We start from the raw sequence: 26382 nt of genomic DNA on the forward strand, positions 1-26382 counted from the left end.
ATCAGGTCCTGGAGCTCTGTCCGATTTTAGTTCCTTATGTGTCTCTCCTGTCGCCATTAGTAGTGTCATGGTCAAGTGTATCTTGACACTCTCCTTGGGATGTTAGGCCCATGGATTTTTGGACCTGGGGTGCTTTTTATGGATTCTGTTCCCATATCCCAAGCAAAGGACCCTGATATTGTTTCAGTGTTGAGGGACACTGGTCCTGGGCATGGCTGGGTATAAGGCTCTGAACCAAACAACCAGTCAGCTCAAAGCATCCATCCCAGAGTTAAGTTCTAAAAAGTGTTGATTTGAAGCACAATTTCTTACCTGCATCAAGTTCAATGTCACCTCACCAGTCTGCCGGGTGTCACACGACTTAAATGATCCTGTTTGTTTAAAAAAAAATCCACAATAAATACTACAGGACATATAACACTACCCAATTATTTAACTACAATCCTCTCAATGATTTATTCATAAAGGGTGAGAAAGTTGTCTTTTAATTTAATTAAAGAAGTCTGAAAATAGTTGGCTTGAAACATTAGTAAAATAAGTTTATCTGCTTCCTTGAATGAATTTTCAGCTTGCAAATCCCTGACACAATACATCTCAGTCTTGGTCCCTCCATGACGGAATGAAATTAGAGCTCGGCCTTGTTCACTTTTGTGGAGCACAAAACAGTGAGGAGGACAGAAACAGATATGATGGGACTGCCTTATTCTGGTCCACCTATCGGTTAGTTGAAATCCTAATAAATCATATTCCCTATTTGTCAAAGTCTCCCGTTAATCAAAGTCCCCTCATTAGTCTAGCTTTCAATTACTGCTATAATAAAAGCAAAATACTGCAGATGCTGGAAATCTGAAACAAAAACAAAAAGTGTTGGAAACACTCAGCAGGTCTGGTAACATCTGTGGAGAGAGAAGCAGAGTTAACGTTTCAGGTCAGTGACCCTTTCATCAGAGTTCTTTTTGAAAGAGGTATCCAATTAGTCCCACAAACCGGCTCTTTCTCCATAGCCCTGCAAATTTTTTCTCTTCAGGTTTATATCCAATTCCATCACCATTTTAGGCAGAACATTCCACAGCATAACAACTCACTGTGTGAAAAAAAAAATCTCATCTCTCTTACGAACATATGAAGTAGGCCACTCGGCCCCTCGAGCCTGCTCCGCCATTCAATAAGTCCATGGCTGAACTGATTACTCCACATTTCCATCTACCCCCGATAACCTTTCACCCCTTGCTTATTAAGAATCTATTTACCTCTGCCTTAAAAATATTCAAAGACTCTGCTTCCACCGCCTTTTGAGGAAGAGAATTCCAAAGACTCACAACACTCTGAGAGAAAAAAATTCTCCTCATCTCTGTCTTAAATGGGTGACCCCTTATTTTTAAACAGTGACCCCTAGTTTTAGATTCTCCCACATGGGGAAACATCCTTTCCACATCCACCCTGTCAAGACCTCTCAGAATCTTATATGTTTCTGGTTCTAGTTCTTTTGCCAGTTATCTTAAGTCTGTGTCCTCTGGTTACTAATCCTCCTGCCAATGGATACAGTTTCTCCTTATTAACTCAATCAAAACCCCTCACAATTTTGAATGCCTCTATTAAATGTCCTTTTAACTTTTAAGGAGAACAATCCCAGCTTCTCCAGTCTCTTCTAGTCCTTCATGCCTGGTACCACTCTGGTAAATCTCTCTCTCTGAGGCCTTACTGTCTGTATTCTGAAGAAAGTGCAGGCAGCTGGAACAGGACTGATTCTCATGTGAAAGGAATGGGGTACAGGGAGAGAAGCTCTACGGTTTAAAAGTATGACTGGATGTTTCTTGGCGATACCAATGCTTTTTATGTTTGGTGAGCAGCACTTTGCAGCAAGCTTCCAGCTGGCACCAGCAAGATCGCCACAAGGTGGCAGCATATTGCTACTTCTACAGGACTGTAACACCTCCAGCAACCACATCATCCTGACTTGGAACTATATCGCCTTTCCTTTACTGTCACTGGGTCAAAATCCTAGAAATCCTTTCCTAACAGCACTGTGGGTGTCCCTGCATCCCAGGGTCTGCAGCGGTTCAAGAAGGCAGCTCACTACCACCTTCGGAAGGGCAATTAGGAATGGGCAATAAATGCTGGCATGGCCAGCGACGTCCACTTCTCATGAAAGGGTGGAAGGTGGTAAGCAGGCCAGGACAACGTTGGAATAAAGTTGAGTCTGGAGGTAACTCCTCTCCAAGTCCCAGCATAACATGTGTGAAGGGCAGTGTGAATCGATCACCCCTCCGTCAATTGCACTCTGGGAGGGGCACAATTAAATGTGTATTTCTGGAGAATCTAGTTCCCCATACCATACAAGCATTCCTTCTGCCTACCATTGTCATGGCGATAACGATGGAAAGTGTAACCTTTAACATATATGGCAAAAAACAAAGCAGATCTATCTTGTTCTGGTCTGGTAGCTGTCTCTAAGTACTGTGAATAGCTCTGCTCTCCATATTATACAAAAGGCATTGGAAAAGATGCCAAGAAGATTCACAAGATGATACTAGAACTGAGAGTCTATATATATCAGGAAAGAATGAACAGGTTGGAGCTCTTTTCTCTAGAAAAGAGAAGGCTGAGGAGTGACCAGACAGAGGTCTTTAAGATTATGAAGGGTTCTGACAGAATAGACACAGAGCAGATGTTTCCACTTGTGGAGAGTCTATAACTAAAGGTTATAAACATAGATAGTCACTAATATGGAATTTAGGAGAAATCCCTTTATGCAGAGAGTGGTGAGAATGTGGAACCCGCTACCACAAGAAGCAGTTATGGCCAATAGCATAGATGCTTTTAAGGGCAAGCTGGAAAAGTACATGAGGGAGAAAGGAATATGCTGATAAGGTGAGCTGAAGAGGGGTGGGAGGAAGCTCATGTGGATCTGGCATGAACCAGATGGGCCAAATGGCCTGTTTGTGTGCTGTATGTTCTATGTAATTCAAGTACAATGCATAGAGCATAGAAAGCTATTTGCACTGTCTCAATCTATATTAATGGATGTATTTGAGGTCATATTTTGGGGGGCTTGAGATAACAGAATTAACACATTTCACATATAGACAGACTTTCTGATCAAATAAACCTCAGCAAACTTTCAAAGGACAGGAAAAGAAAACAGAGGAGAATCATCTAAGTGGAGGCAATCGAACAGATAGAAATCTTTCCAGAAAAACAATATCTTATTCCCATGAGATGGTAGTCTCTATTCCTATAGTTAACTCATTAATACTCACTGAATGAAGTCTCCAATCGAACCATGCAACGGAGGAAGTTATCAAAATCAATTTGGAGATTGGCGTCTGCGTATCGGATGACCAACAGCTGCAGTAACATGTTGTTGAGCTGAAACCCTGGAGACCAAAGAAAGATTACAGTTTAATTACTGTTGAGATATCTGGGAGCTGGAATGTCACGCCAGTGCATTGGGTAATGGAGGGGGTTGGACAGAAACCTGGAGGTAGGGGTCTTGCACCCACTTACCTCCACTGTGCACTCCCCCAAGCTTTCCACTAGACCCTCACTGAAGGCACAGCATCCCTAACCAAAGTCCCCAGTGACATCTTCTGTGGATGTCACCATGTTGCTTTATCCTTGTCTGTCCTCCTAAACCAATCAATACTGATTTAGAGCGACTGAATAATTATGTCCTTATGACATAGGATTCTGGGATTTTTACCAGTGTTTGGAGGATCAAATTCCTTGCCAAGGCACTGATCTGGTGCCCAGTAATGCTGGGATCACTTCTCTAGATCCCACAGGTGCTGGGATAATTTCTCCAGTGTTCAGTACCATTTGCAATTCCTCAGATACTGAAGCAGTCTGTGCCTGCATGCAGACAAACCTGGACAACATTCAGGCCTGGGCTGATAAGTGGCAAGTAACATTTGTGCCACGCAGGTGTCAGGCAATGACCATCTCCCCTTGATGTTCAACTGCATTACCATCACTGAATCCCACACCATCAACATCCTGGGGGGTTACCACTGATCAGAAACTGAACTGAACCAGCCATATAAGCACTGTGGCTATTAATAGCAGGACAGAGGCTGAGAATTCTGCGGCAAGTAACTCACCTCCTGACTCCCCAAAGCCTGTCCACCATCTACAAGGCACAAGTCAGGAGTGTGATGGAATACTCTCCACTTGCCTGGATGGGTGCAGCTCCAACAACACTCAAGAAGCTCGACACCATCCAGGACAAAGCAGCCCGCTTGATGGGCACCCCATCCACAAACATTCACTCCCTCCACCACCGACGCACAGTGGCAGCAGTGTGTACCATCTGCAAGATGCACTGCAGCAACTCACCAAAGCTCCTTAGACAGCACCTTCCAAACCCGCGAACTCTACCACCTAGAAAGACAGGGGCAGCAGATGCATAGGAACACCGCTACCTGCAAGATCCCCTCCAAGTCACACACCATCCTGACTATATCACTGTTCCTTCACTGTCACTGGGTCAAAATCCAGGAACTTCCTTCCTAACAGCTGTGGGTGTACCTGCACCAGATGGACTGCAGCGATTCAAGAAGGCAGCTCATGACCACCTTCTCAAGGGCAATTAGGGATGGACAATAAATGCCGCCCATGCCAGTGCTGCCCACATCCCATGAATGAATAGAAAAAAGAGACCAGTATTGCTGGGATCACTTCTTCAGATTCCACAGGTGCTAAACTAGTAGAGGATCATGATTCCAAACTTTGTGCTTTTGTTTCAAGGCTCTGACCTTTTCTTTAATTATTGTACACTGTATCATGAGAGAAACATCGTGCCAAAAAACACTCGAGCAGTAGTTTTCCTGCTGCTGGTATCAGTTATGGCTCAGTGGGTAGCACTTGTCTCTGAGTCAAAAGATCATGCATTCAATCACAAGTACATAATCGAGGCTAGCCCTCAAGTGCAGTACCGAGGGAAAGCTATACCGTTGGATGAGATGTTAAACCAAGGTCCTGTCTGCCCTCTCAGATGGATATAAAAGATCCCACAACATTATTTTGAAGAAGGGCAGAGAAGTTATCCCCAGTGTCCTGGCCAATACTTTTACCTCAACCAACATCACAAAAGTCAGATGATCAGGTCATTATCACATTGCTGTTTGTGGGAGCTTGCTGTGCACAAACTGGCTACTGCATTTCTTACCAAATACTGTACGATACTTCATTGGCTGTAAAGCACCTTGAGACAACCTGAGGCGTGGAAGGCGCGGTATAAATGAAAGCTCTTTGTATTTTTTCTTTATTGACACGCGTGGCTTATACCTATCCCAGTTCCTTACCTGCATTGTTGACGGCAGTTCGGAGCTCGTGAGCTGATATGGTCCTCGACTGATCATGGTCGCACCTCAGGAAAGCAGTCTGCAAATGGAAAAAATTGGAAAGCAAAATGATACCCGCAGGATTACGGCCAGACAGGGGGAATGGCTGCAGCCGAATGCCTAGGTTTCCTTTACTGATTCACCCACCTTCCACTGCTTCACTCGACTCCAGAAGATCTTAAATTCATCAAACCCAAGTCCTCCAGCATTGTTCTTCTGTGTTTGAGGAGCAGTCAAGGAATAACTCTCAATTTTGTAATTCCTCACACTTTTTCTGCTAATGCAACTCACAAAGTTGGTTGTTGATGAGTAAAAAAAAAACAAAAAAACCCGACTGGAGTCTGAGCTGGTTTTTCTCACCAGCCTCTGGAATGTTTTCTACATTAAAGGCACTTTAGAAATGTCAAATATTCCCAACAGGAAATAAATTTGTTCTCATGCATTTTGGGACATTACTGCACACTGCCATACTCTGCATGTTCAATACACTACTTGCCAGGTCTTTGTGGATGAATACTCTGTTATTTGGGTGTTAATTATACATTTGAATTGGGGGAGGGGGGAGAGGATATCCTCATGGTTCAAGGTTTTGGTCATCTGAGGGTACAGCTGGGTGGCCACTGTGTGTGGTTCAGTGGGCAGCACTTTTGCCTCTGAGATAAATGCTTGTGGCTTCAAGTCCCACTCCAGAGATTTAAGCACACAATCTAAGCTGATACTGCTTTACAGTACAGAGTGCTGCATTGTCAGGGGTGCTGTCTTATTGTATGTACAGTATTTAGAGTGTGTGTTTAGAGTATTTCTATATCTTAGAGATACAGAATTTCCAGGTGTTTGCTTTTTACAGTTTTTAAATAAATTGAGCCCTAATTCGATAAAGTAATATTAACTTAGCGTTTGTGATAACTCAGTCTGCAGATCAGTAAATGTTGACCACGTTTCAAGGAGAAAAGAAATAACAGGATACATTGTAGAGAGACACAATACTGCGACACGTCTCAATGTCAAAACTGCTGGTTGCCATTTCCTTTTCTGTAAAACAAAGAAGTGATGAATAGAATACCCACTCCTCTCTGCGGGAGTGTGACACTCAGTTTATATGGTGGTACCCCCTTAACACACAGAATCCATCCTCCTGCGAGGTAAATAGGAACCCACTTGCCATTTTAGGCAGGAGCTGGTCAGATCCCGCACCCCACAGGTGATAGAACCAAAGGGGCCGGCCGAAAGTTAAGAGGTGCTGGAGCTCCCCGCCCAAGGCCCACACAAATAATTCAGGGCCTCCTTTCTGTCTCGGGGCATGCAACGACCTCCCACCCCGCAGTGTCCCTGGCCCTGGCCTGGCCACCCTCGGCTGGTTTTGGGGCCTGCACCAGGAGGCCTGTTTGGCTCACTGCAGCTTGCCTGTCAATTTATAGGAGGCTGTGGCCTCAATATCACAAGAGGAGGAGAAGATGGGCACCTTCACCACAGGAAATGGGTGGGTGACCAAAACCCTCTGAAAATAGACCCCAATGCTTCACTTTCTGCAACGTTAAACTTCCATAGGAACAAGAGGAACTTCTGTTAGCAGCACCGCCGGTAGTGAACTCACGTCTAGAGAACACGCTGTTCAAAATACCCTGCAGCTCATGAGCACTGATTTCCAGATCCTGAAACAGAGAGTGCAAAATGAGAATGAGATTAAATCGTTGGATGTCTTCAAAAGGATCATTGCTTCATTTTATTACGTAGAATATTACAGGACAGGTACAGACCATACGGCCCCTCCCCCATGGTCCGTGTCAGTGTTTATGATCCACACCTGCCTACTCTCACCCTTCTTCATCGAACCCAACTAACATAACAAAAAAGGCACATCGCCACCTTCCAGAGATAAACATCATGAAGTAAAATAAAAGGGAATGGACAAAACCAATGAATATGTTTCAAACTTCTGGTGTGCTCTCAGCAGGTCCTTTCAAATCCACTCAAGCCTGGATATTCCTGGGAATGTCACTCTCGAGTGTGTAAGTGCAGAACGATAGAATCACACACCTGCTTTCACTCAAGGCCTCAGACAGTGCCACAGATTGCAGGGTCAGCAATGATTTGTGTCGCGGGAGCAAGTTGACCTCTGATGGGTCAGTCTCACTCCTGAACCTCCCGCCTTCTCACTCGTTCCTGAACCTCCCGTGGTCTCACCCGCTCCTGAACTTCCCGTGGTCTCACCCGCTCCTGAACCTCCCGTGGTCTCACCCGCTCCTGAACCTCCCGTGGTCTCACCCGCTCCTGAACCTCCCGTGGTCTCACCCGCTCCTGAACCTCCCATGGTCTCACCCACTGCTGAACCTCCCGCCTTCTTGCTCCTGAACCAAAACTCCCCTGACCTCATTCCTAAACCTCTTGTCTTCTCAATCCTGAACCTCCCGTGGTCTCACCAGCTCCTGAACATCCCGTGGTCTCACCCACTCCTGAACCTCCCGCCTTCTTGCTCCTGAACCAAAACTCCCCTGACTTCATTCCTGAACCTCTTGTCTTCTCAATCCTGAACCTCCCATGGTCTCATTCGCTCCTGAACTTCCCGTGGTCTCACCCGCTCCTGAATTTCCCGTGGTCTCACCCGCTCCTGAACCTCCCGTGGTCTCACCCGCTCCTGAACCTCCCGTGGTCTGACTCGCTCCTGAACCTCCCGCCTTCTCGCTCCTGAACCAAAACTCCCCTGACCTCACTCCTGAACCTCCGGTGACCTCACTCCTGAATCTCCGGTGACCTCACTCCTGAAGCGCCTGTCTGCTCAGTAACACTCCTAGATTATTTAACGAATGCTGCTGCTCACCTTCCCTGCGATTTGTTGAAACAGTGCACGGAACTGCTTTTCCTCTTGACTTTCCTCCTTTGGGCTGGCTGTAGGTTTCGGTGGCTGCAACAAGAAGTTTCCTTTCAGATTCCAACATTAGAAAACATTTTTTATTGTAAAAGTCTCAATGTCTTCAAGACCAATAACCACACAAACGGAGCAGTGACAGAGTGACCCAGGGTGGGCACGTTGTATTTATTTTTAGGTGTCAGTTGTGGCTCAATGGGTCGCACACTTGTCTCTGAGCCAGACGTCTGGGTCAAGGACCACTCCAGAGACTCAGAATCATAGAATGGTTACAGCACAGCGGTTGGCCATTCGGTCCACCGAGTCCGTGCCAGCTCTCTGCAAGAGCAACTCACCTAGTCCCACTTCCCCGCTGTTTCCCCATAAATGAATCACTTCACAGCTGAGCACAAACATCTAAGAAGACACTCGAGTGCAATCCTGAGTGTGTGGTGCACTATAGGAGGTGCTGCCTTCCAAATGTGATGTTAAACTGAGACCCGTCTGCCCTGTATGTAGAAAAGTCTCATGGCACTATTGGAAGAAAAGCAGCAGAGTTCTCCCCATTGTCAAGGTCAATATTTATCCCTCAATGACAGCAGTCAGACTGATTATCTGATCATTGTCTCATCACTATCTGTGAGAGTTTGCTGTGAGCAAATTGGCTACTGCATTTCCTACATTACAACACCAACAACACTTCACAAAGCACTTCATTGGCTGTCAAGCTCTTTAGGATACCTTGAGGTCATCAAAGATGCTATATAAATGCAAGTTCTTTCTTTCCCACAGAGATTCTAGATATCTTAACTAGGGAAAGAGATTTATCCAGAGATGATCCAGATTTATTGCACGGTAGTGCACATTTTGACCACCTGATAATCACATGTTTGGGGGAGGTAAAATAAATTGGAGCTGTGGATGAACACTGCCCACAAGTGAATTGCAATCCAACATAGGGGACAGCACAGTGGCGCAGTGGTTAGCACCGCAGCCTCACAGCTCCAGCGACCCGGGTTCAGTTCTGGGTACTGCCTGTGTGGAGTTTGCAAGTTCTCCCTGTGATGTACTGGGTATGCAGAATGGGGTGCTCCACAAATTCGCAGATTCACTCAAGGACCCTAAAAAGAGAGTGGAACAATTCCACGCTACTGCAATAACTCTGAGGTTAAGCTTCAGCTACAGTTTTGGGCCAGAATAGAGGTAGGTTTACCAGATGTGCTTGATACAGACGCACAATACCAATGGCTCACTGAAGACTTATTGTTCAGCAATCACATGCTGTAGCTAAAGCCTGAAAGAAGAGAGCCGCATCCCACACTGCAGACAGAACACACACAACTGGGTCATTTTAACTAAGTGATATTAGAAATGAAAATCAGGAGAGATGAATAGTGGGCAGCAGGGTCGATATTGTCCAATCTACACTAAAGTCATTAGCAGCCCCAATATCTCACAAATCAGATCCGCAGTGCTCATCAGGGTGAAGGTCCTTTATGACCTTTGGGATAGCATTAACATCACATATATATATTGACAAGCAATCTAAGAAGGCAAGAACAGATCTAGATCTAGATGTTACTGTATTTAGGAACATAGGAACAGGAGCCCCTTAAGAGCAGCTCAAACTGGGCATGTATGAGGTGCTGTGGGCCATCAGCCCTGGCACAATTGTATTCAAGCACAATTTGTAACCTCATGGCCCAGTATATCCCTCACTCAACCATTACCATCAAGCCAGGGGACCAACCCTGGTTCATTGAGGAATGCAGGAGAGCATGCCAGGAGCAACACCAGGCATACCTGAAGGCACTGGATACAACAAAGGCTATGGGCCCTGACAACATCCCAGCAGTAGCTGCACCCTTAGCCAAGCTGTTCCAGTAGAGCTACAACACTGGCATCTGCCCGGCAATGTGGAAAATTGTCCAGATGTGTCGTCCACAAAAAGCAGGACAAATCCAATCTGGCCAATTACCGCCCCATCAGTCTACTGTTAATCATTAGTAAAGTAATGGAATGTGTCATTGACAGTGCTATCAAGCGGCACTCACTCAGCAATAATCTGCTCACTGATGCTCAGTTTGGGACCACTCAGCTCCTGACCTCATTACAGTCTTGGTTCAAACATGGACAAAAGAGCTGAACTCCTGAGGTGAGGTGAGAGTGACTGCCCTTGACATCAAGGCAGCATTTAACCGAGTATGGCATCAAGGAGCCCTAGCAAAACTGGAGTCAATGTGAATCGGGGGGAAACTCTCTATTGGTTGGAGTCATACCTAGTACAAAGGAAGATGGCTGTAATTGTTGGAGGCCAATCATCTCAGCCCCAGGAATTGCTGCAGGAGTTCCTCAGGGTAGTGTCCTAGGCCCAACCATCTTCAGTTACTTCATCAATGCCCTTCCCTCCATCATAAGGTCAAGTGGGGATGTTCATTGACAATTGTACAGTGTTCAGTACCATTCACGACTCCTCAGAAAATGAAGCAGCCCGTGTCCAGATGTAGCAAGACCGGGACAATATTCAGGCTTGGGCTGATAAATGTCAAGTAACGTTCATACCACACAAGTGCCAGGCAACGACCATCTCCAACAACAGATAATCTAACCATCTCATCTTGACATTCAATGGCATTACCATCGCTGAATCCCATACCATCAACATTCTAGGGGTCACCATTGACCAGAAACTGAACTGGAACAGCAGATAAATACCGTGGCTACAAGAGCAGGTCAGAGGCTAGGAATCCTGCAAGGGGTAACTCACTTCTTGTCTCCCCAAAGCCTGTCCACCATCGACAAGGCACAAATCAGGAGTGTGATGGAATACTCTCCACTTGCCTGGATGGGTGCAGCTCCAACAACATTCAAGAAGCTCGACACCATCCTGGACAAAGCAGTCGGTTTGATCAACACCCCATCCACCACCTTCAACATTCACTCCCTCCACCACCGATGCACAGTGGCAGCAGTGTGTACCATCTACACGATGCCCTGCAGCAACTTGCCAAACCTCCTTCGACAGAACCTTCCAAACCCGTGACCTCTACCACTTAGAAGAACAAGAGCAGCAGATGCATGGGAACATCACCACCTGCAAGTTCCCCTCCAAGTCACACACCATCCTGACTTCTAACAATATCGCCGTTCTGTCACTATCGCTGGGTCAAAATCCTGGAACTCCCTTCCTAACAGCACTGTGGGTGCACCTACCCCACATAGACTGCAACAGTTTAAGAAGGCAGCTCACCGCCACCTTCTCAAGGACAATTAGGGATGGCAACACATGCTGGCCTTGCCAGTGATGCCCACATCCCATAAACAAATAAAAGAAAGACATTTAATTAGGCCGATCTGTATCTGAACTCTATCTTTCCGCCTTGGTTCCATAACCTTTAAAACCCTTGCCTAACAAAAATCTGTCAATCTCAGTTTCCTTTTCCTCCTGGAACTCTGTTTTCCAAAATAGGAAAACTGCGACATTCTGCGTACAGAGACTGGAGAGGAAGTTGATTTAATGAATTTGTACTACCCACTAAGAAGCTATGCTGGCTGGAAGCACCAGGCATGGAGTCAGCAGAGCCATGAGACTGTCCATCCAGTCACACACTCAGATCGGAAATTGGGAATTAGGCGCGGAGGTCAGCCCAGAGTTCTTCACGCCCAAATCCCTCATTTCCTCAGATGGAGCAAAAACCTTGTACCAGGAGCACCAATATGCAAATCATGCATTCAGTGTGGAGTGGTAACATCACTGACATTCATTTGCCTAAAGTTACACTGAACATTTTACTTCAAAGTTAGAACTTACTAAGTAAAAAAACACCCACCTCTGGTATATCTGCACCAATTTTATCCCCCAATTCACTGCAAATAAATTATACAATATTAGTAAGAGCATAATCAACTTACATTAAATGTTGCATATGCTAACACACAAGAAATATACTGTAAACTGGGTTGTAGCTGTTAGAAGAGAGGTTGGTGAAGGCTGGAGGGGAGGTTGGTGAAGGCAGGAGGGGAGGCTGGCGAAGGCTGGAGGGGAGGCTGGCGAAGGCTGGAGGGGAGGCTGGCGAAGGCTGGAGGGGAGGCTGGCGAAGGCTGGAGGGCAGTTGGATGCGTGTTTGGTGATGGATGGACAGACAATTTGAGGGAGGGTTGGCGTGACAGTTGGTGATGGATGGAAAGGAAAAACGATACAGGGCTTGCAATTTAAGAACTAAGTGGAGAGATTTTCACTTCCTCCATGCAGTTCTTCCCATTGCCTGAGAGGTGGATGGAAACAAATTCAACAAAAACTCTCAAAAGGAAATTGCATGAAAAGGAAAAATGTGCAGGTCTATGGGGAAAGAGTAGGGGAGTGGGGTTAAGTGGATTGAGCCAGCACAGGCACAATGTGCTGAATGACCTTCTCTAAGATTCAAAATCAACACAAACTTATTTTTAATCTTACAGGTTTTCAGTTTCCTTCTCTGAAAAGATTCGGATAAGAAAATCAGCCTCCTCTTCTGGTTGAAAAGTAGTCGGAACAATAACATACTCTCCTGGTGGAAGTTTAAATCTTTGGGAGTTTTCCCTTATGTTAATGTACGTCTTACTCTTTGCTTTTGAAGCATTAAACCGGAAGAACTCTTTTGGCAGATGGTCAATGCCATTTTCAGCCTGAAAAACAAATTCCTGCCTTTAGCCTCATCGTAGCAAAGCTCCACACAATCACAAACATGAAAAAAATCATTGAGAAAATAACAGTTAGCCCATTGAGACCTCTCCTTCTAATATCATAAACCGCCATTAAAGTTCATTCCGCTAGTACCCCTAATTGTTCCAATGAAGATCCATTCTCTAGTACCCTAACCGTGTCATTGAAGCCCATCCTTCTAGTATTCCAAATGTCCCACTGAAGCCCATCATTTTAATGTCCTATCCATCACATTGAAGCCCATCCTCCAGTACCCTAACATCCCCATTGACTCCTACACAGCAATCAACTGTGACTCAGTGGTAGCACTTTTGCTGCACAGCTAGAATGCTGTGGGTTCAACTTTCAGCTCCAAGACCCCTCTTCCTACTTGATGCCCTATACTCTCCTATTTTCAGTAGAACCCTCTGACACCTAACTCATTGATTAACAGAAAAATAATTGGGCTGTTATTGAAAATTTCGGAATACTGTGACTTTGTACTCATAAACCGGAACTAAACCATGAAACACACCTGATAAATGGCGAACCCAATGGTCAGCAACGTGGCTCCTTCTTTCCGCAGTTTGCGTCTGTTTTTTTGCATGACAGCCACCATAAATGAGCATTCGCCATCTTGCTGCTCCTCATCAGCCTCCAGTAGCTTTATCTTATACTGTGGATTGATCCAGAAAGTATCTGCACATAAAACAGTCCCAACACACAAAACCTGTTAAAAAATACAAAACCCAGAGCTTCTTTATTCTACTGGAATCAATTAACTTTCCAAACTAATGCACGTTAACTAAGAGGTGAATCAGTTTTAGTGTTTCTTCTGGTTTATGAAGGAAGAACAACCTTGCATTTATATAGCACCTTTCACATTCTCAGAACATCCCAAGGCACTTTACAGTCGGTTAAGATCTCCTGAAGCGTATCACTGCTGGAATATAGGAAATGTGGCGGCCAATCTATACACAGCAAGCTGCCGCAAGAAGCAATGAGATAATCACCAGATAATCTGTTTTCTTAGTGATACTGGCTGAGACAAATATTGACCAGGACACCAACTCCCCTGCTCTTTCTTGAAATAGTGGTCATGGGATCTTTTACATCCACCTGAGAGGGCAGACGGGGCTTCGGTTTAGCGTTTCATCTAAAAGGTAGCACCTCTGACAGTGCAGTGCCCCCTCAGTACTGCACTCGAGATTCAGCCTAAGTTCTGTGCTCAAGTCTCTCGATGCAGCTAACCCACAGAATCCTTTTATGAATTAAATCTCGGAGGGATTGAGTCATTGATGAAGATTGTGAGCATCTTATACACAAGATAGTCTGGTTATCACTAAGACTGCCTATTTCCACCTCTGCAACATTGCCCGACTTCGCCTGTCTCAGCTTATCTGCTGTTAAAACCCTCATTCAAGCTTTCATTACCTCTAGATTTGACTATTCCAATGCACTCCTGGCTGGTCTCCCACATTCTACCCTCTGTAAACTTCAGGTCATCCAGAACTTGGCTGCCCGTGTCTTGACTCGCACCAAGTCCCGTTCCCCTATCAACCCTACGTTCACAATCCTACATTGGCTCCCAGTCGAGCAAAATCTTGATTTAAAAATTCTCATCCTTGTTTTCAAATCCCTCCATGGCCTCGTCCCTCCCTATCTCTGTAATCTCCTCCAGCCTCACAGCCCTCTGTGATATCTGCGTTCCTCTAATTCTGGCCTCTTGTGCATCCCTGATTTTAATCACTCCACCATTGGTGGCCTTGCCTTCAGTTGCCTAGGTCCCAAGCTCTGGAATACCCTTCCTATACCTCTCCGCCTCTCCGCCTCGCTTTCCTCTTTTAAGATACTCCTTAAAACCTATCTCTTTGTCCAAGCTTTTGGTCATTTGACCCAATATCTTCTTTTGTGGCTCAGTGTCATACTTTGTTTTATTATGTTCCTGTAAAGCACCCTGGGGTGTTTTATTACGTTAAAGGTGCTATATAAATATAAGTTGTTGTTGTTGCACTGAACCAACATTTGCATTTGTTCAGCTTTCATGGTATCTCTGTAACTTCTTTCAGCCCAACAACCCTCTGTGGACTCCACACTCCTCCAATTCTGCCCTCTTTTGCTTACCCCACTTCCTTCACTTCTTAAAACCTAGCTCCTTGACCAAGTTTTTGGTCACCTGTCCTAATACCTCTTTACTTGGCCTGCTATCAAATTTTGTTTGTTAATGCTCCTGTGAAGCACCGCATAATTGCAAGTTGTTGTTGTATACAAGTCTTGGAGGACCCCTCCCATTTACCAACAGAAGCTTTGATCAGTTTACTCTTAAAACGTTGGCTCTTTCATTTTTTGTCTCTCAATCCCAGGTGTCCGGGTGTAGCGGCTCACCTTGGCCAGGCAGTTAGCAACTGCGGTACCTCCAGCTGGACTGACTGGCTCAACCAGTCTCATTGAGCTCATTTAAAAAGGAAAACATTGATGCACGACCTTGTCCTAATGTCATTAGAATGTTGAGAAGTTTTTACATTGTTTCAATACAGACTGAAGATAGGAAGAATTGGTTAAAACTTCATGTTTGAATCTCTCCAATCAGGTTTTTGCCCCTGCCACAGTACCGAATCAGCTCTTAGCAAAGTCACAAATGACATCTTATGTGACTGTGACAAAGGTAAACTTTCCCTCCTTGTCCTTTTTCACCTGTCTACAGGCTTTGGCATGGTTGACTACACCCTCCTTCTCCAACACCTCTCCACTGTCATGCAGCTGGGTGAGACTTCTCTCACCTGCTTCCATTCTTATCTATCGAATCGTAGCCAAAGAATCACTTGCAATGGCTTCTCCTTCTGCTCCCGCATCGTTACCTCTGGTGTCCCTCAATCCTTGGTCCCCTCCTATTTCTCATTTACAAGCTGCCTCTTGGCGACATCATCCGAAAGCACAGCGTTAGATTTCGCATCTACGCTGATGGCCCCAACTCTACCTCACCATCATCTTGCTCGACTCCTCCACTGTTGCTAAGTTATCCGACATCCAGTACCGGATGAGCAGAAATTTCCTACAATTAAATCTTGCGAAGACTGAAGCCATTGTTTTTGGTCCCCACTCCAAACTCCATTCCCTAGCCAATGACTCCATCCCTCTTCCTGGCAACAGTCTGAGATTAAGCCAGTCTGTTCGCAACTTTGGTGTCACACTTGACCCCGAGATGAGCTTCCGATCTCATATTCACACCATCACTAAGACCGCCTATGTCTACCACTGTAATGTCACCCGCTTTCACCCCTGTATCAGCTCACCTGCTGCTGAAACCCTCAGTCATGCCTTCGTTACCTCTAGACTTGACTACTCCAATGCACTCCTGGGTGGTCTCCTAAATTCTACTCTCCATGAACTTGAGGTCATTCAAAAGTCTGCTGCCAGTGTCTTAACTTGGACCAATTCCCATTCCCCTATCACCCCTGTGCTCGCTGACATATATTGGCTCCCAGTCAAGCAACATCTTGATTTTATAATTCTCAACCTTGTTTTCAAATTCCTCCATGGCCTCGCGCCTCCCTATCTCTGTAATCTCCTCCAACCCTCACAAGCCTCTGTGATATCTGCCCTCCTCTAATTCTGGCCTCTTGTGCATCCCTGATTTTAATCTCGCCACCACTAGTGGCCGTGCCTTCAATTGCCTAGGCCCCAAGCTCTGGAATACCCTCCTTACACCTCTCCGCCTCGCTTTCCTCCTTTAAGACACTCCTTAAAACCTACCTCTTTAACCATCTGACCTAATATCTCTTTATGTGGCTCGGTGTTATATTTTGTTTTATAATGCTCCTGTGAAGCACCTTGGGATGTTTTGTTATGTTAAGGGTGCTATATATAAAAGTTGTTGTTGTTGTTATTAAACTGCTTGCTTGTCTCTTGATCACAATGACACTGAGATAACATTGGAAAAGGATGAAACTTAACACATTGAAACAGGATATTGGCAAGGAAATGACCCTATGTTGTACTGTTCAACAATCCGTTTGATACCTAAGGGTCAAAAGTTGCCCAAGAAAATTAAGTCACTAAGAATTATACACTGTGCTAATTAATGATAAGGCGCTTATTTGCTAAAAACATTACAATTAAAGGTAACAGAGCCTGACTCAGTTAAGAACTTCAGTGACCTTCCAGGCAAGGTACCGTAAATGGTTTTGGATAGGCAATCACTTGCGATTGCCGGGAAGTTTTTTTTTACACAAGCCATTCTAGATGTAGTACTATGTGTCTGTTTGTGATCTTAAGAGTAATATTTTGAAACAATAAATGAAATGAATTGCCAGATATATTACTGTCTCTAGCTGCAAATCTGCTGTTAAGAGGATAAGAATTACGCCAGCAACTGGTAGCAGAGCCTTGGTACAGTGGCACAAACCTGTTCCACCCTCATCCACAGTGTTGATATAATTCACACAGACGAGCACAGAGATCTCCAAACATTTCAAACTGAGGGTGAAGAACCTTCATCGTGTGGAATGTGGAACTCACTACTGCAGGGAGGGTTGAGACGAACAGCATAAATACATTTAAGGGGAAGTTAGATAAGTACATGAGGGAGAAAGCGATAGAAAGATATGCTGATCGGGTAAGATGAAGTAAGGATGGGAGGAGGCTCGTGTGGAACGTAAACACCAGCATAAACAGTTGGGTCAAATGCCCTGGTTTCTGTGTGTAGATTCACTGTAATTCAACAATCTTTCTTCATCCGCTACTCTTTGAAAGCTTCAGGTACCTTGGAAGTTCCTGCACCCTCCTGCTGTGCAGCCTTTCATCCAGGACCCTTCAAAAGTTGCCACTGCCCACTTGTGAAAAGTATCCTCATCCAAGGAGTCTGGTGTAAGATTACACACTTCCAATTTGTCATAATGCCGCTTAAAATCATCAAACGCCATCCTACAGAAAATAGAAAGCAAGTTATTATTGTCTGGAACGCACTTTCTGAAAGGACGGTGGACACAGCAACTTTAAAAAGGGATTGGATAAATACTTAAAAGGGAAAAAATTGCAGGGCTGTGGGAAAAGAGCAGGGGGTAGTGGGACTAATTGGATAAGAGCTGGTACAGGCACAATGGGCCGAATGTCCTCCTTCTGTGCCATATGATTCTGTGAGATGAAGGCTGCAGTGGAAAGACAAAGCATATTAAAGCAAGGTGAAAATTGGAAGAGAACTGTTTAAATTCTCATCAGTGGTTTAATTCTTCAATCATGAATTTACCAAAATTATCTTGATGATATAGAGAAAACACACACCTGGATACAGGGGGCTTGCAGTATCATACAAGGCAATATCCTTTCAACCTTCCAAGGAGCACCGTATAACGCAAGAATCATAGAAATTACAGCACGGAAGGAGGCTGTTTGGCCCAACGTGCCTATGTTGGCTCATCAACTGGCGTTCTCTGCTCTAATCCAATATTTCCACATCAGAGTGGACTTGCCTACCCCAAAGGGTGTGAAACATTTTGGGGTTTTCATGGGAAAAGGGACAGCATCAATAATAGTATTGTGGAACCATTCCTGGGGCATTCAGGAAATCTCTTCATTTGCCATATTTCACGTCCATCCCATCCGCTTATCCCACAGTCTTCTCTTCAAACACTATATTCACTATTATAGTCTTATAGGCTTATAGTCTCTGCCTCAACAGCTACTGATGTTCAAACATTCTGGTTTTTAACTCTGTGCTCCTCCAATTCTGGCCTCTTGCGCATCCACGATTTCCATCACTCCACAATTGGTGGACGTACCTTCAACTCTCTAGGTCCCTGGCTCTGGAATTCTCATGCTAAGCTTCTCTGCCGCTGTACCTCTTCTTCGTTTAGACATTGCTTAAAATCTACCTCCTTAGTACACTTTTGGTCACTTGTCCGAATATCTCTCTCTGTGGCTCAGTGTCAAATCTAGACTGATAACACACCTACGGATGTTTTACTATGTTAAAGGTGCTATATAAATACAAGTTGTTGTTGTTCTATTGGCCCACTGTGTGAAAAATCATTGCAGCTTATTTCTCTAGCTATATTCCTCAGTCTATGCTCCCTTGCTACCAATGCACCAACCAATGGAAGCAACATTTCACTGTTTATCACTGTAAAATCTTTCAGAATTCTGAAAACCCATACTGGATCCTCCTTTAACCTTCCCTGTTCCAGTAACTTGCCCGATATCACCCGAGTGAATCTCTGCTGTTCACTTTCCATGGCTTTAATATGCTTCCTATAATGAGGTGGCCAGAAGTCCAAATGGAAGTCTTGTAGAAATCTAACATCAGTTTACTTGAGCAATCAACAAAGTCAGTGGATTGAATAATTCCTTAAGTCCACAAAACTGACATCTATTTAAATTCTAGCCCAGGTTCTCCATACCCTATTACACCTATTTAAATTCTAGCCTAGGATCTCCAAACCCAATTACATCTATTTAAATTCTAGCCTAGGTTCTCCATACCCTATTACATCTATATACATTCTAGCCTAGGTTCTCCGAACCCAATTACACCTGTTTAAATTCTAGCCTAGGTTCTCCATACCCTATTAAACCTACTTAAATTCTAGTCTCGGTTCTCCATTTCCTATTACACCTATTTAAATTCTAGCCCAGGTTCTCCATACCCTATTACATCTATTTAAATTCTAGCCTAGGATCTCCAAACCCTATTACATCTATTTAAATTCTAGCCTAGGATCTCCAAACCCTATTACATCTATATACATTCTAGCCTAGGTTCTCCGAACCCAATTACACCGATTTAAGTTCTAGCCTAGGTTCTCCATACCCTATTACATCTATTTAAATTCTAGCCTAGGTTCTCCATACCCTATTACATATATTTAAATTCTAGCCTAGGTTCTCCAAACCACATTACACCTATTTAAATTCTAGCCTAGGTTCTCCATACCCTATTACATCTATTTAAATTCTAGCCCAGGTTCTCCATACCCTATTACATCTATTTAAATTCTAGCCTAGGATCTCCAAACCCAATTACATCTATTTAAATTCTAGCCTAGGATCTCCAAACCCTATTACATCTATATACATTCTAGCCTAGGTTCTCCGAACCCAATTACACCGATTTAAGTTCTAGCCTAGGTTCTCCATACCCTATTACATCTATTTAAATTCTAGCCTAGGTTCTCCATACCCTATTACATATATTTAAATTCTAGCCTAGGTTCTCCAAACCACATTACACCTATTTAAATTCTAGCCTAGGTTCTCCATACCCTATTACATATATTTAAATTGTAGCCTAGGATCTCCAAACCACATTACACCTATTTAAATTCTAGCCTAGGTTCTCCATACCCTATTACATATATTTAAATTCTAGCCTAGGATCTCCAAACCACATTACACCTATTTAAATTCAAGCCTAGGTTCTCCAAACCACATTACACCTATTTAAATTCAAGCCTAGGTTCTCCAAACCACATTACACCTATTTAAATTCTAGCCTAGGTTCTCCAAACCACATTACACCTATTTAAATTCAAGCCTAGGTTCTCCAAACCACATTACACCTATTTAAATTCTAGCCTAGGATCTCCAAACCCAATTACACCTATTTAAATTCTAGCCCAGGTTCTCCATACCCTATTACATCTATTTAAATTCTAGCCTAGGATCTCCAAACCCAATTACATATATTTAAATTCTAGCCTAGGTTCTCCATACCCTATTACATCAATACATATTCTAGCCTAGGTTCTCCGAACCCAATTACACCTGTTTAAATTCTAGCCTAGGTTCTCCATTCCCTATTACACCTATTTAAATTCTAGCCTAGGTTCTCCATACCCTATTACATCTATTTAAATTCTAGCCTAGGTTCTCCATACCCTATTACATCTATTTAAATTCTAGCCTAGGTTCTCCATACCCTATTACATCTATTTAAATTCTAGCCTAGGATCTCCAAACCCAATTACACCGATTTAAGTTCTAGCCTAGGTTCTCCATACCCTATTACATTTATTTAAATTCTAGCCTAGGTTCTCCAAACCACATTACACCTATTTAAATTCAAGCCTAGGTTCTCCATACCCTATTACATTTATTTAAATTCTAGCCTAGGATCTCCAAACCCAATTACACCTATTTAAATTCTAGCCTAGGTTCTCCAAACCACATTACACCTATTTAAATTCAAGCCTAGGTTCTCCATACCCTATTACATTTATTTAAATTCTAGCCTAGGATCTCCAAACCCAATTACACCAATTTAAATTCTAGCCTAGGTTCTCCAAACCCCATTACACCTATTTAAATTCTAGCCTAGGATCTCCAAACCCAATTACACCTATTTAAATTCTAGCCTAGGATCTCCAAACCCAAATACACCTATTTAAATTCTAGCCTAGGTTCTCCAAACCCCATTACACCTATTTAAATTCTAGCCTAGGTTCTCCAAACCCAATTATACCAATTTAAATTCTAGCCTAGGATCTCCAAACCCAATTACACCAATTTAAATTCTAGCCTAGGATCTCCAAACCCAAATACACCTGTTTAAATTCTAGCCTAGGATCTCCAAACCCAATTACACCTGTTTAAATTCTAGCCTAGTTCTCCATACCCTAATATACCTATTTAAATTCTAGCCTAGGATCTCCAAACCCAATTATACCAATTTAAATTCTAGCCTAGGATCTCCAAACCCAATTACACCAATTTAAATTCTAGCCTAGGATCTCCAAACCCAAATACACCTGTTTAAATTCTAGCCTAGGATCTCCAAACCCAATTACACCTGTTTAAATTCTAGCCTAGTTCTCCATACCCTAATATACCTATTTAAATTCTAGCCTAGGATCTCCAAACCCAATTACACCTATTTAAATTTTGGCCTAGGTTCTTCATACCCTATTACATCTATTTAAATTCTGGCCGAGGTTCTCCATATCCTATTACATCTATTTAAATTCTAGCCTAGTTCTCCATACCCTAATATACCTATTTAAATTCTAGCCTAGGATCTCCAAACCCAATTACACCAATTTAAATTCTAGCCTAGGATCTCCACACCCAATTGCACCAATTTAAATTCTAGCCTAGGATCTCCAAACCCAAATACACCTGTTTAAATTCTAGCCTAGGTACTCCAAACCCAATTACACCTATTTAAATTGTAGCCTAGGTTCTCCAAACCCAATGGATCACATCTCCCAAATGCAGAAAGAGAAAGAAGACTTTCATTTCTATCGTGCCTTCCACAACCTTCGGACGTCCCAAAGTGTTTCACAGCCAATGAAATGCCTTTGAACTGCAGTCACTGTTGTAATTTATGAAATACGGCAGCCAATTTGCAGACAGCAAGCTCCCACAAAGAGCAACGTGATCGTAACCAGATAATCTGTTTATTAGTAATGTTGGTTGGGGGATAAATATTGGCCAGGACACTGGGGAGAACTCCCCTGCTCTTCTTCAAAATAGTGCTGTGGAATCTTATACATCCCCCTGAGAGGGCAGACAGGACCTCAATTTAACATCGCATATTAAAGACAGCACCTCTGATAGTGCAGCACTCCCTCAGTTAAAGTGTCAGCCTGGAGTAGGAGCTGAACCCATAACCTTCAGACTGAGTGGTGAAAGTGTTACCACTGAGCCACAGCACAAGCTCCCAGCCATGGTGGCTATGTACTCAATTCCAAGCTGAATTGCCACTCCATGATCATTAAAGACATCAGAGGTGGATTTCCTAGCCTTTGGAGGGTGCTCTGCCCAAGTGGGGTCAGAGATCAGCTCTCATAGGCCTCGGAGGACTGCTATATCTAGGGTCAAAGGGCAAGCCTCTGCGTTGCCTGCCCAAGCTATAAGCACCTTATAACAATTAGGGGTCCTGGGCTTTGGCCTGTGCAGGCCAGGCTCTATCAAAGTGGTTGCACAGGCCCAGATTCAACACCTACCACTCGAAACCAAAATCCAGGAGCTCCCACAATCATCAAGGCAATGCAGGACACATGGACTTAGACCTTTGCACTTAACATTGAAAAGACACAAAAGTATCCCCAATTGGCATATCATTGGCATTTGCCTGTACACATAAGGGGATGTACCATCCGTCATCTGGTACAGGCACAGGGAAATGGGGAAGGGATACAAGGTATAAGGATATGGGTAACGAGGCAGCACTTATTTCCCAAACATATTTCTATTCCCGCCCACCCTAGATCCACCTAAAAGGTTTAACTGATTTCCAACTGAAATCTGTGAACGACAGTATTGACCTAAAATCACATGGGAGATGACAGGGATATAGCAATCAATGTTTACAGCTACTTCAAAATGGCATAGGAAGTTCAAACTGTTCATTATGCATTGGCTATACTTTACCAAAACTCGCCATCATCCTTGGAGATCATGTTCAGCCTTCGATAATCGGATGGATCCACTGTTTTCCATTCAGGAGAGCTGCAAAGCAGAGAAGGGAAGTTAGCGACAGACACACTTTACATTCTAACCATCCAGAGGGCTGCAGAGCCCATCGTGCCGAACAAGAGCAGCTAAGCATGTAAGACAGGACCTGGAAGGTCATAGAAGATCTAGTGCAGGAGATAAGACAGAGATGAAAGGTGAAAGGTTGCAGTATTCCCTTTGTTGGAGGATGATAGGTTTTCACAGCTTGTCTGGTTGGGTTTTAGCTGCAATATCACTCGAGAAACTCAATACCATTGGAATAGAGAGGCTTGGTTGGTCGATGCCCCCGACTGTTAAACAACAACTCAACAAATTTATTTTGACAATGCTTTGCTCCTCTCTGACCTCGACCATCAAGAAGGACAAGAGCATCAATGTCAGGGGACACTATCAACTCCAATGTTCCCTCCAGGTCACACACCACCCTGCCTTGAACATATATATCTATATATATCACTGTTCCTTCATCAACACCGGGTCAGAGTCTTGGAACACCTTACCTAAGATCATTGTGGGAGCACCTTCACAGACTGTGGTGGTTCAAGGAGAGGGTCCCCTCATCACCTTCTCAGGGAAACAGAGAAACTATTTCCTCTGGTAGGGGAGTCCACAAGAAGGGGGCAAAACTTTAAAATTAGAGCCAGGCTGTTTGGGGTGATGTCAGGGAGTACTTCTTCACACTGAGGATAGTGGAAATCTGGAACTCTCTCCCAAAAAAACTGTTTGAGGCTGGAGATCAACTGAAAACAACAGGAAGTGAACTTTGTAAATAGGAAGTACATGAGTAGACTAGATTTTTACCAGTCAGTGACCCTGGGGCTCCCATATCCTAGTGGACAGTGTGTTCACCTCACAAGTGCGAGGACCTGTTCTCTATTCCCAGGTAGGGTAAAACCTTTAGCAAGTTTCCTTCCTCCAAGGGGTAGAAATTGATATGGATGTACCCACTTTTCGCGTGTAAAACGGGTGCCGATTTAGTAGCGGAATGGTTAAATAAATACACCCAATCCGTGCAGGTGATGAACCCATTATTCATTTTGTGGGGACCCATTTTTCAGGTGTCCTGAGCAGACGACTAAAACAGGTGTTAAGCCCCTTAGTTATGTAAACTATGGAAACGCCCTTTTCAAAATTAGTGATAATTCGGGACACAATCTCAAATGTTTCAGGGCAATTTTAGCAATTGAAGAACACTCTATCGATTAGGAGCTGGTGACTGACATCAGTAAGTAGAAGTTACAGTCTTAGTGATACTACAAATACAACATACAACACAGGACTGGCATTAAATATCAGGTGAGTTTTTGACAGTTTTATCAGATTATTTTTGCTTCATTTTCCTTTATTAACTACATGATTACAGCTCCAGTCTCCAAAGGGATATAGAAGCACTGGACAGGGTGCAAAAAAGATTTACAAGTATGATACCAGAACTGAGAGGTTATACCTGTCAGGAAAGATTGAACAGGTTGTGGCTCCTTTCTCTAGAAAAGAGAAGGTGAGGGGTGATCTGATAGAGATCTTTAAGATTATAAAGGGGTTTGATATTGTAGACCTGGAGATGTTTCTACTTGTGGGGGAGACCCGAAACTGTTGTTTGTTTGGTTTGTCCGCTGTCACCTTATAATATACTTAGTTTAGCTTAGAGAGATTTCTGAGTCTTCAGTACCTTGAACATTAACTCTTTATTACATTCTAACTATGTAAAGTTTCGCACCAGTCTGTGTGACTCCTCTGAAGCCATGCTGCATCTCCCTCCAGTCTCTCTTACATGTGAGCTCTTACATCATCGTGGTGGGAGGTATCCCTTCCGCTGTCTCAATCATTAACCCTTTCAGACTCTTTTACTACCGGAGGCCATAAATATAAGACAGTCATTAATAAATCCAATAGGGAATTCATGAGAAATTTCTTTACCCAGAGAGTGCTGAGAATGTGGAACCTGCTACCACATGGAGTGATTGAGGTGAATAGCAGAGATGGATTTAAGTTTGATAACCGCATGAGGGAGAAAGGGATAGGAGGATGTGCTGATGGCGTGAAATGGAGAGGAGTGGGTGAGGCTCGTATGGATCATAAACCCAGCTTGGAGCAGTTAGGATGAATGGCCTGTTTCTGTGCTGTAAATTCTATGTAACTCAACATAATCTTAACTCGCCAATTAAAAGCACTAACAAATCTATGATGTATTGGATTGTGTTGTATTGATATGCCTTCTCCTGTTCTACTCTATGGTTTTTCCATCACCTACTTGTCACTCCAGGGTCCGTTCCATTCAACTTGACCCCAGGGATTTCTGACACGGATCAGCTGCGCTGGTCGGCCTCTGGAGTTCACCTTCAAAAGGAAATGTAATGTGAGCAAAGACAGCCAATCCACATTTATAATCTGTCACAAGGTTTAAAAAAAAGCATCCAGAAGTTAAAAGATTTAATCAAACACTCCCAGCAGGGAGCTGTACTCAAAGGAAGCCCAGTTTGAAAACAGGTTCAAAACCACTGGCCTCTCTGACTCCCTTTGAAGCTCCCCCTGATCCCCCCCAACCCCCGGCTCACCCTGCAGGTAGGTAGGAAATTGGGGACAAAGGGGCTGTAACTCTGTGCACAGATTCTCCCACATGGGCTCCCTCTGCAGCCTCATTCCCTGTTTTTACCCTCAATTCTTCATCAAAATAGGTATTTTTATTTAAGCAATAGGTAAAGTGTTCTGAACTTTCCAATACTTCTCGATGTTCCATCCATGGGTCAGAGCCATACAGTCCAGGGAGGCCCCTGATTCCATCTCTGGGTCAGTGCTCTTTCAGCTGATTTTAGCTGGGATGGGGGCATGGCTGCTACAACTGGGTTCAGTACCCCTGGGCTCGTGAAGGGGAAAGCAGCCTGCGTTGTGGTGCCTGGACACCAACCAGCGACCCCTGCTGGAAACAAACGTGTGAAAGCACCAGGTTAAGTCAGGATCGAGCTCACCTTGGTTGTAATTAGCCCATGAGTACTCGCAGGCAAGGCTGCCACCTGAACAATGGTCATTGAGGCAAGGTGGCTGATGCCCACAAACCCGAGCCATGGAGG

The 26382-nt window shown here is 43.9% G+C and overlaps 1 protein-coding gene across 1 annotated transcript in view; it reads right to left on the reverse strand.

Moving 5' to 3' along the window:
* The window catches only part of capn9 (calpain 9), a 90008-nt gene that overhangs the window by 9463 nt on the left and 54163 nt on the right, over positions 1–26382 (reverse strand). The window contains exons 7-19 of the mRNA XM_068020191.1: positions 25566–25651; positions 23231–23308; positions 17628–17788; positions 13401–13564; positions 12641–12849; positions 12018–12054; positions 8161–8244; positions 6937–6994; positions 6310–6374; positions 5490–5558; positions 5304–5382; positions 3261–3377; positions 313–371 (exon numbers count right to left, since the gene is read on the reverse strand). Of these exons, the coding sequence (XP_067876292.1) occupies positions 313–371; positions 3261–3377; positions 5304–5382; positions 5490–5558; positions 6310–6374; positions 6937–6994; positions 8161–8244; positions 12018–12054; positions 12641–12849; positions 13401–13564; positions 17628–17788; positions 23231–23308; positions 25566–25651 (1266 nt within the window). The remainder of the gene's footprint in view (positions 1–312; positions 372–3260; positions 3378–5303; positions 5383–5489; positions 5559–6309; positions 6375–6936; positions 6995–8160; positions 8245–12017; positions 12055–12640; positions 12850–13400; positions 13565–17627; positions 17789–23230; positions 23309–25565; positions 25652–26382) is intronic.

Source organism: Heterodontus francisci, chromosome 3 (assembly GCF_036365525.1).
Source record: "Heterodontus francisci isolate sHetFra1 chromosome 3, sHetFra1.hap1, whole genome shotgun sequence".
Classification (NCBI taxonomy): Eukaryota; Metazoa; Chordata; class Chondrichthyes; order Heterodontiformes; family Heterodontidae; genus Heterodontus; species Heterodontus francisci.